General features: G+C 38.7%; 2 protein-coding genes across 2 annotated transcripts in view; both read right to left on the reverse strand.

Moving 5' to 3' along the window:
- Positions 1-5,575: 5,575 nt before the first annotated feature.
- Positions 5,576-10,246, reverse strand: cd74a (CD74 molecule, major histocompatibility complex, class II invariant chain a). The gene is made up of 9 exons (XM_062425471.1): positions 10,066-10,246; positions 8,483-8,652; positions 8,016-8,110; positions 7,773-7,829; positions 7,610-7,693; positions 7,424-7,502; positions 6,790-6,990; positions 6,612-6,674; positions 5,576-6,507 (listed from the first exon to the last, which is right to left on the reverse strand). The coding sequence occupies exons 1-9, from the start codon at positions 10,152-10,154 to the stop codon at positions 6,491-6,493; spliced, it is 855 nt and encodes a 284-aa protein (XP_062281455.1). The 5' UTR covers positions 10,155-10,246; the 3' UTR covers positions 5,576-6,490.
- Positions 10,247-11,456: 1,210 nt separating this feature from the next.
- The window catches only part of LOC133985522 (bifunctional heparan sulfate N-deacetylase/N-sulfotransferase 1-like), a 42,587-nt gene continuing 36,711 nt past the window's right edge, over positions 11,457-17,332 (reverse strand). The window contains exons 8-15 of the mRNA XM_062425180.1: positions 17,135-17,317; positions 16,570-16,666; positions 16,166-16,289; positions 15,046-15,220; positions 14,680-14,850; positions 14,113-14,222; positions 13,586-13,688; positions 11,457-13,488 (exon numbers count right to left, since the gene is read on the reverse strand). Of these exons, the coding sequence (XP_062281164.1) occupies positions 13,369-13,488; positions 13,586-13,688; positions 14,113-14,222; positions 14,680-14,850; positions 15,046-15,220; positions 16,166-16,289; positions 16,570-16,666; positions 17,135-17,317 (1,083 nt within the window). The 3' untranslated portion in view covers positions 11,457-13,368. The remainder of the gene's footprint in view (positions 13,489-13,585; positions 13,689-14,112; positions 14,223-14,679; positions 14,851-15,045; positions 15,221-16,165; positions 16,290-16,569; positions 16,667-17,134; positions 17,318-17,332) is intronic.

A 17,332-nucleotide genomic window follows, 5' to 3' on the forward strand; every position in this document is an offset into this window, starting at 1 on the left:
GGCAGTGTGGATAGTGGAAGATGGAGAAATTATTTCTGCTGACATCAAGTTCAGCGAGGGCAGGGGTGAGACTCAGGAGCGTGCAGAGAGGCTGGAGGGAAGTTAAGTTGCTGCCACTCAGACGGAAAGATGTGAGGTGCTTGAATGAAAGAGAGGAGCATTGTGATATGCTCTGCAGGCTGGTCCAAGTGAGGGGGTTCCCCGACAGATCCAGATGAGTCAGGTTCCCTAACATTCCAGCCCAGTAGCACTCAATCTCAGCCAAGCCAGAATCAACAAGACTAAGAGATTCCAGGGAGCCAAACAGCCAACGGTGGAGCACCTGGAAGGAGGGCTGGAGGAGTGAGGGGTCCACTGTTAACTTGTTCAGTTGAAAGTCTCGAATTTTAGATCTGACATGTAGGGCTGGATATAGCAACGGTTGGACATCTTCTATAGTGGATGAAATTAAGCTAATGCTCCTCACTTGAGACAGTGACATAAATGGCAACAGTTTATTCATCAATGGAAAGGAAATTGTGAGGTTGTTAAAAATTAATTTATTGATCTGGATGAATGCGAAACTAAAATTTCGATTGAAGGTTATTCCAGATTCATCCAGTTTACCATCTTTCAGCTCCACTTCCGAAGCTTGAAAACAAAGAAAACGTTGTGGGTTGCGGATCACATCTATGTTGCATTCACAACGAGTCCCATCCTCATTTACGCTGCAAAGAGAAGCGGCCGCTTCTGAAGTGACAGCGAGTCCCAAAAGCAAGAGCAGAACTAGACTCATGGCAGGCAGGAGGACAGTGACACCTGAAAATATCAAGATCAAAGAAAAAGTAAAAGTTATATATCACAGTTTTAGTGTGACTCTTGAAGAGCTTTTTTGTAGCGTAAGGCTCTAAATAGAACAAGAAATGATTTTGAGTGCCTGCTTGTATGAGTTTTTTAGTATTAGACTCTGTACAGTGATGGCTAAAACATACAAATGCAGAATCAGTAAGTACAACATGCTTTTGAGTGGAAAGCTGTTTTGTCTATTAAAGGATAGTATCTCCAGCCATAAGACCATGGAAATCACAGCATCCCCACCCTATCAACCAACACTAATTACCAAAATGCAGGAAATAAATACCCACAAAGTGAGCCATAGAAAAATCAAAATTACACTTTATTTTATCACAAAAAAAAGAGGTTAGAGATATGCTGAACAGCAACTAAAATGTCTCATTTTCCAAAATGTTATATAATTATAAAATATCCAAAGCTACATTTAAACATGCATTTCTGTTCTGACAGGGTAAAACAACAATGTAGAGTATATCTTTAAGTCACTTACCCTTAACCAGTCAGTTAAGCTGTAGATGTTTGCGTGTTGCAGAGTCAGTGGCTAAGTGAGAAGTGGAGATCTATAACCTAATTTACTGTCTTTATTCTCATCTGAATAACTGATTTAATGATGCAGGTGTAACCACTCCCTCCCTTTTTGTTGGTTTAAAGGCACGCTAACAGTACTTCCTATGACCAACACCAAACTTCCCAAATTGCAGTTTTACCCGTCAAATTTTGCAATTTGGCAGAGCAAGAGGAACCAAAACTTGGTTACTCATCAGAATGACGCAGACAGCTATGCATCCCTAAGGACAGGGATGTGCACAGACATTTTGAGGGGCTGTTGCTCTAACCAAAAAAAAAAAGGCACTGCCCACCCTGATTTTAGGTATCACTTGTCAGCATGTATCTGAATGGTGTAAAATATAGTCAAAACAATTTCAAATTTGTAAATAGTTTTAAATTAAAAATATTATTGAAATAATAAAAACAGCATACTGTTTGTCCAAGCTAGAATATTATTGCTCATACAGTTTCTTGTAACTAGTTTAAGCACCAATATGATTTTGATTCTTGAGCTTAACAGTTCCACAGTCCTCACAGGGTCCTTCATTTCACTACTTATCGACAGCAGAAGCCTGTTCCTTTGAAGAAACATTTTTTTAAAGTGAAAACCACAATATTCAAACTTCAAACATTAAACTATTTGAAATCAGATGATTATGAGTTGATATTGTATTTGTCATGTAAAGTAAAAATTCAAATGTAGATTTAGCAAATTATATTATATATTTTAAATAATATTATATATTATATATACAATTTATAATATAAACCAAGTATTTGATTGTACTTATATGACCATAAATATGTTGCCAGTTCAACAGTTCGTATCATTCAATTCCAAACATCTGACTAAATCATCAACTTTCATCCCTCAATACAGATAATGCACTCACACAGAATTGAACTGAACTGAATTTTCATGAACACTGACAATGGCTTCACTCAATGATTCCTGGTGAAGCCCAGGACTCTTTTTCACCTGCTGGTCTGCTGGTCTGAATCCAGCTCTGTAAAGTTGCACTGCCCTTTGCTACCTCCCTCAGCTCTTTCTCCTGCTGTTGGAGTCTCCTCTTTTGAGAGGGCATTGTAGCTGATGGGAAAATCCAAATGTCTTATTCATTTTATGTCTCTATAACCAGTATACTAATGTCTTATATTCATTGATCGTACTTTTAAGGTGTTTAGAATGATTAGCGTGACTATTTTTATGACATGTAATAAAGATAGGTGCCTGTCCTACACTCTTGCTTTTAAAGGATTCACAGAGTAAAGGCCACAAGTTAAAAGGTTAAGAAGCAGTACATTTCCAAGCCTGTGTTTGTGAACTGTTTTGACTAAAGGTATGTGAAGGTCGCGGAGAAAGGGAACGGGAGGGTACCAAGGAAAAACAGCCCCGCACCTGGTGCCCTGATAACGTGGTGGACAAGAATGATTTGTTTCTTTTGTTTAGTATAAATCTCCCTCGCCAGGACTGCCCCGGCGAGCATTTTTCTATATGACCCATCGTGGATGGTTGTGTATTTTTGATCTGCTCCTTCTTGCAAGAATAAAAGTAACTTGACTTTTGAACTTGGTCTCTGACTCAGTCTTGTAGTAAATTTTTCTATCAGTAGCCTATCACACACACAATATCTATATAATATACAATATCACAATTAACATTAAAAACCTTAATTAAGCCACATTTGAACCAATTTGAACATTACATATGATCATCTCATAATGGGGTGAATAAGAATATGTATAATAAGGCGACTTCTATCAGCTAGGCTACATCTGCTTTTTGGTTGAAAATTAATCACAACCTGAGTGAAGGAAGGTCATGTCTCAGCCAGAATGAAACACATCACACAGCTTCATACTGACTGTAAATAGTCTTTTATCTGGCATGATTCAACAGTCACACTTCATCTAATGGTCATAACAGAGCTGAAAAATTATCCTGATCTAGCAAACTAAAACTGGCTAAGGGATAGCATAGTGATAGCATAATAATTATCAGGGGTAGGCAACATTTTTGACATGGAGTGCCAGCTTTTAATTTTCTTGTTAATGAGTGTGCTATAATCAACAATAAGTTAAAACCTTATGTTAAATTATGACACAAAATACAAAAACATTGATATAGCCCACATGCAAGAACATTTTAAATATATGTTCCCGTTATTCACAATGGCTTAGGAATGATATGGATCCCATTTTCAAAACACTGCTTTCAGTAACTCATTTAAAACATATTGCACTGGGAGGAAATGTCAAAACAGACCACAGTGCATCAGTGCATCAAACAAAAAAATGTATATTATGTCAGAATGCTGCCATCCACATGAAACATCCACATCAACATTTCAATTTGGGAAGCTGACTGATGTATTCATATGTATGTATTTATTTAATGTGGCTTTGCTCCTCTCTCACCATGGACTGCCGCGCCGTAAACTGGAGCAGGATGACACCCAGAGGTGATTTATTTAGATAGATCCTTATTATTACAAAGATGCTGGAACTGTGTTCTCTATAATTGTGTAAAACAAAGTTAGCGGATCTTTGTAAGCGGACCTGTGCTCACAACGTGTGTCACTGCTGCAGCGGTGCACTTTCAAGGCCGTAGCCAGGATTTTTCAAATACCGAGGTCAAAAAGAAAACCACATCTCATATAATAGTTAAAAGTAATCCATGATGTATTTATACCACTTTCTTGCTGTGCATTTCTCAGTCATGGTCACTCTTGTGGTCCAGTTCTTTCTTATCACTTCCAATTTTGCAACTTAAATCAACTCCTATTTCAGTATTCTACAACTTCTATGGTTGTATCTTTAAAAAGTATAACTGCAATATATTATTTTCTTTGTTTGTTCTTAAAATGTGGAATAAAGCACGGCCTGCTGGGAAAGGGAGAAAAGGGCTGGTCAAATGAATGAACACTTTGCAAAATCGGGTCATGTCCAATTCACGAATGTAGACATAAACATATTTCTGGCTATTTTCAAGTCGCAGTTCACTACTACATCTACTGCAGCGAATATTTTTTCTGAAAGTGAGCACTTAAAAATCTCCAGTAGCCTAATATGCTGTGTATATTTGTGAATTTGTGACGAATCTGCTGACGGAAGCACAACACAGCTGGAGCTGTTCTGTAAGGAAACCAGTTAAATTGGAAACCAGTTGGGACATACTGGGGGCCAGTGAAAAAATTCCCGGTGGATTTCAAGGAATCACTCCGCCGCTGGTTATAGCCGACTACTTTTGTTTTGACATGGTAGCAGTATCTGCAAGTACGTGTCGCGTGACGGTCCGTTGATGCAAGGATAATTGTCTCATCGGCTATTTTCACTTCACAACAAAACGAAAAAAATACCGAGGACATGACCTCGGTGTCCTCAATGGTAGCTACGGCCATGTGCACTTTTACACACACACACACACACACACACACACACACACACACACACACACACACACACACACACACACACACACACACACACACACACACACACACACACACACACACACTGCGCTTCAACATCTGCTGCGGGTCAGTCTGGTCTGTAAATACTGAAACATCGCATCAACTAGTGTCTGAAATACTGGAATCGTATAGCAGTAACAGCTAATCAATAATTAATTGCAGACACAGCTGGAACGCGCAGCTCGTGCTTGACACCGCCATAGTTCAAGTGTAGATGCTCACCTATATAGTTATAGTTCTCAGTGTGGAAGGACGACCCTTAACACTTAACGCTCGGCACACAACATTCTCAAAACCAAACTCTTCTGTCCATTAGGCTCTTAGCTGGCTGCCTTTCCATCAGCCATCTGAAGCGGCACAGAAAGTAAACATGGGTTTCTGCTTTGCTGATCGGATTCTTTAATTTAATTTGATGATAAACACAACCTTGATTTAATCTGGACTGAGTGCCAGCTTGTGACTTTGCAACGTTTGCCGTTCCTTAATGATGATCTATCAACACGTATGATGAAAAGGGGAGGGACAGGTGGTTGTAAATGTTTGTATAGAGGAGAATAATGAGACATTAGAATTATAGTACTAAAGGACAATTCAATGTATAATCATGAAATCTAAGGTTTTTGAACTGAAGATGTCTTGAATGTAGAGGTGAATGAATCTGTTTGCATGAATGGAAACTGAAACAGATGCCAGTAAATATAGGAACAAAGCAGCATCACTGAATCTAATCATCTTAAAGTTTATTAAGGCCTTATTTAGCTGTAAAGTTCAACAATTATGTCATCCCAGAAAACCACGATTTTAGTTTATCATACACAACATTGCAAACAGTGTTGTTAGGAAAACTTTATTTCGCCCTCATAGAAAAATTACCTCCTACGTTCACAACCTGTAAAGGGCTGGTGCACCCAAACTGCACACTAGCATTTTCTCATTAATCTCTCATAGTATCTTGTCATGCAGACAATTTTGGCTTTATTTGGCCAGCAGGCTTTTGTTTGTAGCACGTACAGCATTAAAAATACATTATATACAAACAGTGTTCCCATTGCAGTAATCCAGAGACCTCACTGTGGATAGTTTTCAACTGAACTTCTCTCCATAAAGAGAAACAAACCCTATGAAATCTGTTCATAGTCATGTCTGTGGATTATCAGAATAACAGGGGACACTTTCTAGAAAGAGTTTTGGCTGTTAACATTTTTTAATGTGATTTTTTTTAATGCTATCTGCACCGCAAATAAACATCCACTACCCTCCTTTGTGCTGGGTCAAGTAAAAACAGAACTATCTCCATGATGAAATACTACTGGGATAAGTGGGGGAAAAATCAGCTTTTGTCACTTAAAGCATTCATCAGAAGCAAACAGCAATATTCACAAACAATATACTGTAGATTATATGAATTCAGGTTAAATGGTAAATGAGAACACTCCAAAGTTACATCTTAGATGAATAAGCAGTTTACTGTACCACGCCACTATTGATTTGATTTAATGCAGCCAGTGAAAAGGTTTAAATCAAATAGAGTACATTAAAGACTGATCAGCAGTTAGTTCCTTTACTGAATGAGAGTCAGCAGTTAGCTCAAACTAAGTATGCCTGTGACAATCACTTGACGATCACAGTTTGCTTCACTTGCGTGACTTATCTGGAAAAAAAGAAGAAACACAAGTGATGATGTTTAGCAACAAAAATCTTTTCAAAATTTTGTAATCTGTTAATCTGCTAAAATACTTAATTTTATGCCCTCACCATCAACGCTGATGGTTTTCTGCATCATCCTGGGTGCTAACATCATGCGATGAGGAAAAGTGCCTAAAATTAACACACACAAAAAGAAGAAGAGGTGATTCATTTTTAATTCATGACAGCCTTGCACGAAAAGCTTCAGATGCACGTTTGGATCAAAAGTCTTGAAATCTACTTCTACCTCTCTGACAGTCGGGGCGGCCGCGCATGGTGGTGCCCTCGATCATTGTGCCGTCCTTGTCCACACACCAGCAGAAGCCAGTGGCGTGCCAGCACTGCATGGGCATGTAGTTGCCCTGCGCGTCACACTGAGGCTTGTAGGAGCCGATCTTGCTGCCACCAGGTGCTGCCTCGGTCTGGCATTTGGTCATGATAGTGGAAGCTGAGGGATGGAAATAATAAGAAGGATGATATTAAAGGCATGTTTAGTTTTTTAATTGCTGGTGACTGTAGTACAGAGCTGACAATAGTTGTTATTGGAAGTTAAGTGCAGAAACAAAAATTCCCACAAAGTAAAACTGGCTGAAGTTTCACCATGAGCAGAAGAGAGGAAAGGTTAAAGTTGTTAACCTTTTTGCACTGAAATTGTAAAAATGATGGTAATCTAAAATAAGCCATCGGTACACATATTGTCCATCTACGCTCAGGATTTCTATCTTATATTAATAGTGTCATGGTAAAATATTACAAATCCATATCTGGCCCATAAACCTCCAACTGGAAATGTAGAAAATCCTGTCATCACCAGCAGAGGGATCAGTACATGAACTAAATGCTCAAATATAAAGGAGCAGATGTGAGAAAGTCGCAGTAACCTGGCTGAGCTGTGGGGGGTGCAGGCTTCTGCTGGGCCATCTGGAAGAGCAGCCAGTAGCGCATCCAGGTCTCAAAGCTCTGCAGGGTACAAAATGTTTAGGAACCATCACTAATAAGATAATTAAAATGTATTCATTTCTATTTTCATCTTATTAGTTTCCATTTGAGCGTGTGAGAGGCTTCACCTTCCACTCGCTCTCATTCATCTGCTTCTCCACGCTCTGCAGGTTGGCCAGGAAGGTCTCGTTGATGTGTGGCAGCTCGGAGACCTGCGCAAAAAATGACCGAACTTAGCAATCAACAAACATCAGCGAAGTGAAGACAAACATATTACTGAGAGCAACATACCTCCAGGAGATCCTTCAGCTGTTTCTCCACACTAACAACAGCGATGTCCTGCAGTTTCTGGTGGGAGAGAACGGAGGGTATTAAAATAATAATTCTGTACTAGATATTTACTACTTTCAGATTCAAGCATATGCTATTTATTATACACCATTAAAGGGAATATTCCAAGACATAAATGAGATGGTTGCTGCCACTTAGACACAGTGGCTCTCAGGTTTTTCAAGGCAGGAGGTGTAGACTTACTGCCAGAGGAGTCTTCTTGGGGTCCTCATTGGAAGTGAAATCCATCAGCAGAGGGAGGCTGTTCATTGGCATGTGCATCTTCATCGGAGCCGCAGCTGGGAAAAAGAAGAACTGATAATTAGCTTGGGGATTTCATCACTTTAAAAATCTATCTGATTAAAACTATGACAAGAGATCATTTTAAAAACTGGAACAAAAATATGAATACATTTGAAGGATTTCGTTTTTTTAGTAGTTTTACTGAAAACTGAAAATGATTTAAAAAGAAAACAAATTCACTTTCCATCAATCAGCAACAATGCTTTCACTTCCCTGTTGTCTGTCTCTGTTCCTGAAAGCAAATTCACTTCCCTCTCCCCCTATTCATTTTTACATCCTCCCCCTCCTCCTATCAGATGAAGATTATTTCCCAATAATGACGCACTCCCTCTTGTCTCATCATAAGAACTTTATTGTCCCCTTTTTACCCTGGGATGAGCGAGTCAGCTGTTTGCCCATTTTCTCTGAGTTCCTCTGCAGCGAGTGGATCTGCTGCTTCTGGTCAAACACCATGTAGGCAGTGAAGACCTGGCTGGCCAGCAGCAGACATGCCAAGGTTGTCAGGCCTGCCACCTTAAAGGCACGGCTGTTGGAACCTCTGAGAGAGAAAAAAATAAATGTATGCGTCATTTGAAGAGGATAAAGCAGTTGGGGAGGGGGGAGGGGATAAAATATATGGGGGAGAAGAATATCACAACACACAGTCAAGTTTAGAAAAATTAAGATTGGGATTTTACAAAAAAATACCAAAATAGTCCATGGTATTTAAGTAACTAGAAGGGGATTTCCTAAAGTGCTGTGTGTGTCAAAGCACTGGCCTTTTGTTTTGACACTTATGTCTGAGAGTCCAGAAAACAAAAAAAAGCCCCATATGTAGAACTAAAATCCTAGTATTATCCATTTACAAAGAAAATAAAGTCCACACAAATTCTCCTTAATGTTACCTAAAGTAATAAAAGTCTTGTGGTATAAATATAAACAATAAATACAATGTTTTTCTCTGCTGCTCAATATCAGCCAATAGAAAGTGAGCATCACTAGTTACTAGGCAGATGCCTTCTCCAGCTGCTATAAGGAAGTACAAATCCAGTCATTATTTAGAGCCAGTTTAAGACGATTAAACACGTATTCAGTTATTTTTTTCTTTTAAAAAGGCACAAGACCTCAGCAACTGTACTTTCACTTATTTGATAAACAGCTTTGTTAAAATCAAAAGTGAAACTTCAACCCAGAGACTTTTTAGTATTTCCTGCATGTAAATAATATTTTCAGATGTCATCAGGTGTGTCTTTATTAAGATGGTAGTTCTAATTTGTCTTAAAAAGTCAATTTTAGAAATCAGATTTCTGTATTACAGCACTATAGGGCGAGTTTTGAGGGGAGACAGCAAGCTTCCTTTATTCCTCACATCTAACTCAAAAATATGTTTCATACACTGGAGTTATTGTGAACTTATGATAGACATACATCAAATGCGTTTAAAGCTCATAATATCTTTTTATATACTATAAATATTTTTCTTATTTTATCTTATATATTTTTAATTCTGTTGTTAACTATGAACCAATAGCAGTGACAGCATCACCAGTTACTAGGCAGAGCATATCTGCCTACCTTTGGTGTAAAGGATGCAAGTTACAAAAGATGCTTAAAAAATGTATTAAAGTTAATAAAATATGAAGTTTTTTTTACATATAGTTATAAAACAATACCTACACAAACTTTTTATGCTGTCAACTGAGTTATTAACTGATCTTAAAAAATCCTGATAAAATCACATTTAGGGATAATATAAGCCCAACCAAAAACAATATTCTGTTACAAGACTTAAACTGACATTGCTGTACTTAACTTTTAAGTTTTAAATGTGATTTATCGCTCATTTTAATTCAGCTCTACATAGAGGAACATGCACATTACTGGTAAATATTACATTTTGGAGCTACTACTAAACAAACTTAACAACTGTTAGAATAAGTAAAAAGTTTAATTTATGATAGGATCCTCTCACCCTCTGAGTGTTGCAGGGGCAACAAGCACCTCTTCACTGCCTGCCAGGCTTCCTCTGGCCAGGGGAGCATCTTCTGGAGACTGAGCCATCTGTTTTGGAAGTTTGTCTTCGCTTCTTCACAGCAACAAAATGAACAAAGTCAGGGATGTCAGGAAGATAAAGTGGCTTGAAAATGAGGAAGAAAAACCAGACAGGTTCATAAGAAAGGTAAAGGGATGTGGAAAGTCCCTCTCATCAAAACACTCTGGGAGGGCTCAGTGCAGCTGGAGCTGTCTGATTGGTCAGAATAAAACACCATCACTTGTTGATAGAGGCAGACAATAGTGAAAGGAGTGTGAGTGTTTTATGATCAGGATTTCATCTTAATGCGTATGATACTTTATTTGTGATAATTCATTTAATTGTTAACAGGATCTTGCTGTTAAAGATCATACATACACATCTGACTTAACTTTTTACTTTCTTACTTTTTCTTATACTCATTTTTACATCCAGATACACATATATTTAAACTTCCAGGTTCATTGTACAACTAAATACATAGTACTACGACCTCTTTCTTCTTCCAACAATAATACATTTTTAGAAACCATGTGTGCTAAGTACTTTATATATTAATTTTCTATTATTAAGTCTTTTTTAAAGAACCCTCAAAAAAGTCCATAAGATAATATTTTAAAGATTATGTCTGTAAATGTGAAAACTTATTTCTACCATAATTTTTATAACATTAGTAGATTGTGTAATTTACAATCTCAGGTTTAGTGTAACTTATACTATACTTATTACTGTTCTACCAACAATCATGCATTTTTCCTCTAAAATATAATTTTTTAGTAACCATGAAAACGTGACTTTTGCTAAGTACTTGAACTTCTATGTATCTATTCATTTTCAATTATTAATTATAATGGTTAATTGTCTTAATGCAGCAGTTCATTAATGGTCATTATTAATATTGGTAACTGTTTAGTACCTGGAACAAAGAAGTGTTGCTTCTATGGCAGATTTTTGGTGGATTCCCAACCAGGAAACAACCTGACCCAGATTTTAAATATGCATTTGGTTTAGGATAAACAGCAGGGGAATAAATAAGGAAGAAATCAGCAGTTCATTGTATTCTTAAACAGACCTTTGCTTCATGCAATCTTAAGAGATTCAGATTGTTTGGTTCATGTAGCTCATCACAAAGTGAAACCAAAAGATAACCCGATCTTGCTTTCGGCCAGATGACTGATACTGACATTGATTTAAATTTCTAGAAACATCCTTTCTGCATGTCTGAGGATAAAAATACTGATATGCCTCTCCTTTAAAATATAGAGTAAGTATGAATGATTTCAAGGTTGTGCGTGACTGACAAAAGAGGAAAGAAAACATCCGACTACTGAAAAATACAGTGGTGTTTTATTTGCAAATTAAAAAGCACTGACAATATTAGTTACACTGTAAAAATTATTGACAACAATTACAAATCTTTATCATACAGTCCAGGAGATTAGTACCATCGTTGCTGTTATGTGTTATCACTTAATACTTTATATGGTGAGACTCAGTACCTCTGTACAATAGTTGGCAGTGAGAGGACATGAGAGGAAACAATCTTATCGACGCGCCTCTGTACAACGCGTTCAACCAAACTCCCTTCAGCGCTGACATCTCACACTATGGGAATGGGCTGATGGAGAGTGTAAACCCAAACACATTCAATAATTTAGGTCTACCAAGGGTTGCGTATTATGTACATTACAAAGTCAGGAAATAAAAGGACCACCATGTGCATTGTTATTACATCAGAACATTGTACAAAACTATTGCAATAAGAGCAGCTTCTTGTTATCTATGCTTGACATCTAGTCGCAGTGGTAACACCTCGACCCACAACCAAATGTCTGTATGGTCTCACTGGGCATACTGTTGGTTCGCCTGGCAACTTTACACGTTTTTCCCAGAGACAGCTTTTTTATCCCCCAAACTCATTTACTAAATGAAATGAAACAAAATATAATACAAAATATACAGTTTTGACAAAAAAACAAACCCAATCTGAACTGAATTGAAATGCACAGTCTTGTTCTGTACACTATCTGAATCTCTCGGACCATATAGTCTTAATTAACATACAGTAGCTAGCTTATGATCTTCTTCACAGATTGTAGTAGGATCCTTTTTATTAGTGTGCTTTCCAGTAACCTGTATGTCCAGATTCGATGTTCACTTGAGTGCCTTTAAATATTGTGCTTTCAACATCTATCCTTCTGTTCCTGCTTTAGCCAATTCACTTGGTCTGAACTGACTAAAAGAGAAAGCTGAGCTGAAAACTTCAGCAAACCAGACTACTGTCCTGTACATCTGCCCTGTAGGAGGAAACTGAGCTAAAATGTTTAGTTTTGGTACATTCTACAATAATGCATTGCCGACAGCATTATAAAAAAATGTTAAAACAAAATCTGTGTAAAGGAAAAAACAAAAAATAAAATCTTTAAAAATAAAAAAACAAAACCCTCAAAAAAAGTCCATGTGGTAATATTTTAAAGATTCTGTCCTGACACATCCTGTAAATGCGATAACTAGATTCTACCAAGGCCTATCAAATAAGGCTACAACATGCAGCCTGAGTCAAGACTCCAGATGTCCCGTTTTCCTCACATACAAACTTCACTTATCACAGGCATTTGCAACAAATGTCTCTCTGTCAGTCAGTCTGTTAACTATTACAGTCAATGTTACGTTGCCTGTTTTTAATGTGCTCCAAACACCACAACTCATAGCTGTGTGATCAATTCTTCCACCTGTTTTCCAGAGATGAAACTGTGGCGGCCTTCAGGCTTTTTCCTTCCTTTGATTTTCAAGATGAAGATCATGTGGCAAAGAGAAGGTTTGCTTAAGGAGAGCAGGGATGTGATTATTAAACACTGACGGTCCCTGCTGTACGTCACTGAGCCTTCCCTTCTTCTTCAGGACACAGTGGAGGCCATCGTTAGGGCTCCCATGTTCCCGTTTAGTCCTGCAGGAGGACATCTCGAAGCTCAGGGGAGAGAGGGGAGCGCTATTAGCTGCTGATGGCAGCTGTGCTAACTAGTTAGCACTGATGCTCTCCTCTTGCTTACCATCCAGAAGATCACAGTAAGTTTTGAGATGCAGCTGGGCATCCTATCCTCAAATCCAAATATATTTTGTCCACTTTCAAAAACCATTTGGAATCTTCAACATTGGACACTCGGCCAGTGTCTCCCCCCTCTCCCCCTGCAGGGTCGAGCAGTGGTTCAGTGTGTGGAGCTGTGGTCTCTTCTGGTGGTGTTGCTACCTGGTGTGGACCAGCTCTTCTCTTAGCCAGCTGGGCAATGGCTGACCCATCCGGTAGAGCAGCTTGGACAGCTCAATGTTGTGATCCCTATAGTACTCCCTGAGGGACGCCTGGGACTGAAGGAGAGATAAAAAGGTGAGATGAAACCTCATCAAAATCAAATACTGTAAAATAAACAACCTATAATGAATGGTAGAATGCACATTCTCATACCTCAGGGTCCATATCAGGGTACCTGCGTCCTTTACTCTTTCCCAAACATTTTGTCTTTCCCCCCTCCAGCAGCTGACACCAGAAGCCTTTCTTAGGGTCAAACCTGTATATAATAGATACATAAAAAGATATATTGTAAACCAGCAGAACACTCAATTAATAATTCAAATCTAAAGTCGCCAATTAAAACATTCCTAGAGTCAACTTTAGATAATATTTTAGAGGATAATTTGGGTTATTTAGATAATCAAGAGTTGAAACTGATTCTAGCAAGTTGAATAAAGGAATGTCATAAGTAGAAAACATGCATTTATCGTTTTTATCTGCTGCACCCTGAAACGTAACTTTGTTAAAACCGGTTTGGTCACATTAACATCTAGTGAGCAGTGACTGGTTGTTGCCCGCTCCAATAAACCAACTATGTAACCCACGAAGTCTAAAGCTGTAAAATCCCCACATTAATGTGTAGAATTAGCAGAAAGAAGCGATTGGACTGTGAGTGATTTCACGTGAAGGTGGAAACTCACGCTAGAATCTTGTGGTAGTTGATGACGTTGGCCAGGCTTAAAAACTTCTGGATTTTATCCATGACTGAGGCAGGCTCGGTCTTTAGCATCTGTCCATCCAGGACTAACAGCTGGGTCAGACACACAAACAGTACCAAACATCAGAAGAATAACAATGACAGTCCTCACATTAAAAATCATGATAAGTTATTATCTTTATTACAACTTCATTTTTTATATCTCTGGTACAAGAAAGACATATTTACTTTTTACTGCTACAGCAGCTTAAAAGTACTGCAGATGACAGATTTGACCAGTGTCGGGTGACAGCTGCTTGTTATTCACCTGTGTGTGTCCCTCATAGGCAGTTACCATTTTCTTATGGTCATATGGATTTAAAGCACCACCGGTAATGGCACACAAAGGAGTAAAACAAGCATCCCTTACCTTCTTAGAAACAAAATGCCTGCCAGCCACCCATAAAAATTGATTTATAAAGTGGGGGAAAGTTCTCAGATCCTGACATGAGCTAAATCAGAACAATAGCTACACACTGCCCACTATTATGTGTATGAATACACATGGTACCTGGCTGGAGTGGTAGTAGTTGAGCCAGCGCTCCAGGTGAATGGCGTACCAGCCTGGCACCAGACAGCGATTCTGGAGAACCCGTAGTTTGACTGGTGCCTCGTGGCCTGCGGTGATGACATCATGGAAGGAGTATTTCAACGCCACCGGGTCATCATGGGCTCTTTGGTGCTGTTGGAAGACAGAGATGAAGACAGAGTCATTTAAGGGCATTCACTGTATCATAGCTGTAATCCCGAGCATCCAGTCAGTGTCTACCTACGCTCAAGAGAAGGCTACAATGAATTATTTATTACCACAGAACAGTGGTGTTTAATCTTACACTTTATGAATTATTCATGTAGTTTAGTGTTGCCTGTGACAGACCTGGTACCAAGAGTAAGCTCTGTCAGCTGGGTTGATGAGGATGGTGATGATTTTTGCTTTGGGCAGGAGAGCCGCAGCCCTCTGAGCAGCCACCTCAGAGTCGAAGTAGTTGGCACTCTTCTCAAAGTAGTAGTCTGAACTGGTGTTGGAGGGCAGAGGGAAGTACTCCATATACCTGGCACACAACAAACACAAACATACAAAGTGTTACCGGCAGCCATAGTTGACCGGGTCCAATTTGCTATCTGTGGATAAGGATCACTTCTCTGCATGCTGTGTGGGTGATCGCCCATGTGCAATAGCTTGGAACACCTAATACAATAAATGAATAAATAAATAAATAAAACATTTAGCAACACCACTCAGTGTTAATATTTGGACAGCCCACTCACATACAGACCCAGCCTGCCAAGTACATTTTGTGTTGGATTCTTTTCAGGTGCTGTGATGTGTGAAGCGGTTGGTTCTCATTGATGCAGTTTTCAAATCAATTAAACCTACAGGAAACTCAAAACGTTGTGAAATGTCAATTGTGTTGGTGGTCTTGCTCCTAGAAACGCCATGTGCTTTTGTGAGTAGGCCCCCCAATGTAATTTGCATTTTTAATATGGCCTTCATGATTTCATTTGCATAGAACAGAAAAACCCCTAACCTCATGGTGTCTGCATTTCCCTGAAAGAATGTTTCTATTTAGCCATTATTGAGGTTTTCTGTAGCTTCACATGGTGTGCACAGTACATAACATATACTGAAGATGTGGGATTAACGAGATTGTAGATGTTTCCTGCACAATTAAGTGCCAAATGGCTGAATTTATGTTCATTAGGACTACATTGGCCACAATTCATATACAGTGCATCTGTCTTCCATAAGTCACAATATAATAACTAATAATAGATTATATGTTTTAAACATTACTGATAAATTGTCAGCTGCAATATCAATCTATCTTATATACAAGCCAGAAATATGTTTATGCATAATGAGAAAGTAATGAGTCAAAGGGAAACACTGCACAGACAAACATGAAGCAAAATTAAACTCATTAATTACATTATGGGGGCATTTCTGAATATATGATGTCATAGGTTGCTTGCTGCTGCCATGTGAGGGTTCTTACCAGTCGATGCCTCTGTGGTAGTTGTGCCCATTGAAGAACTGGATCTCCTCAAATGTCTCCTTACTGGGGTAGTTACTGGTCAGATCAGGGTGCATGCCAAGAAACAGGTAGAGTGCTGTAGTGCCTGAGAGGAGAGAAAGAGTGAGTGGATTAGGCAGGAGGGAGAAAATGAAGAGAAAGAAAAGAAGAAGAAGATGTACCTGGCAATGCAACTAGAAAAGCAACAGTAAGGTCTTAAAATAAATCACAGTCTAACAATATCATCAGTGACTTACTGAGAACGAATCAAAACCTCATTTGAACCACTGAGAGCACGACACATGACATCGCCTTTGAATAGAGTTGACACGTCAGATTAGTTTCCAACTATGTCCTGTAGGGGGTGTTGAAGCACTGTGTCTCACCTGTCTTCTGAGGCCCGATGACGAGCAGTTTGGGGAAGCGGTCACATGTTTTCTCTTTGGACCAGATGTCCTTGTGCCTTTTGTCCTCACAAGGATCCTGGAGCCGCAAAAAAAAAAAAAAAAGATAAGATAAACAAGGCTTTGTTTTAAGTCTAGTTCTGACAAATTGCTAACAAACAGGTAATGTTACAACAAACACTGATATGTTTAAAAAGAGCAAGAGAATAAAGGTTGATATTTAACACAAATGTTCTCCAGGTACAAAGGTTTTGCAAGAAAAAAATATTAGCAAATGTAATGACATCCATCAGTTAAACAGTGTGTTGCTCATTACCAAGTCATACAAACAGGGTCCACAAATATATTGCTACTATTAAGCTAAAGCACCATATTTTAAAATGAATTGTACATAAAACAACAGTATTATATGATTTGCACCTTTACTTGCAGAATTTTGGTATACAAGTAATGGGTGCCAAATTTAGTGTATCTGACAAACAAACCAAAAAAAAGTGTTAAATATTCTAATTAAAGTTATCATCATCAACATCATCTTGTTTCTCACCTGCCAGAGTGGATCTCTCTCAGAAGGGAACAGGCTGAAATATTTCTGGGCCAGCTGCACAGGCGGCAGAGTCTGCATCTTCAGGTTGGTCCACGTCTGGACGAACATCACCAGACTTTTAAAGGTGTACAGGCCGAGGCGATCGTTCCCGTAGTTGGACAAATGGGTCATGAAGATACTAATCTGTGAACAGAAAGA

The sequence above is a fragment of the Scomber scombrus genome, chromosome 9 (genome assembly GCF_963691925.1).
Source record: "Scomber scombrus chromosome 9, fScoSco1.1, whole genome shotgun sequence".
Lineage (NCBI taxonomy): Eukaryota > Metazoa > Chordata > Actinopteri > Scombriformes > Scombridae > Scomber > Scomber scombrus.

Excerpts from the sequence above, each read along its gene's own strand:
- cd74a (XM_062425471.1), bottom strand. The coding sequence starts at position 10,154 with ATGGCTCAGTCTCCAGAAGATGCTCCCCTGGCCAGAGGAAGCCTGGCA. Across the intron at positions 7,694-7,772 it reads AGCTGAAGGATCTCCTGGAG|GTCTCCGAGCTGCCACACAT; the intron begins GTATGTTGCTCT and ends TTTTTTGCGCAG. Across the intron at positions 7,503-7,609 it reads TGAATGAGAGCGAGTGGAAG|AGCTTTGAGACCTGGATGCG; the intron begins GTGAAGCCTCTC and ends TGTACCCTGCAG.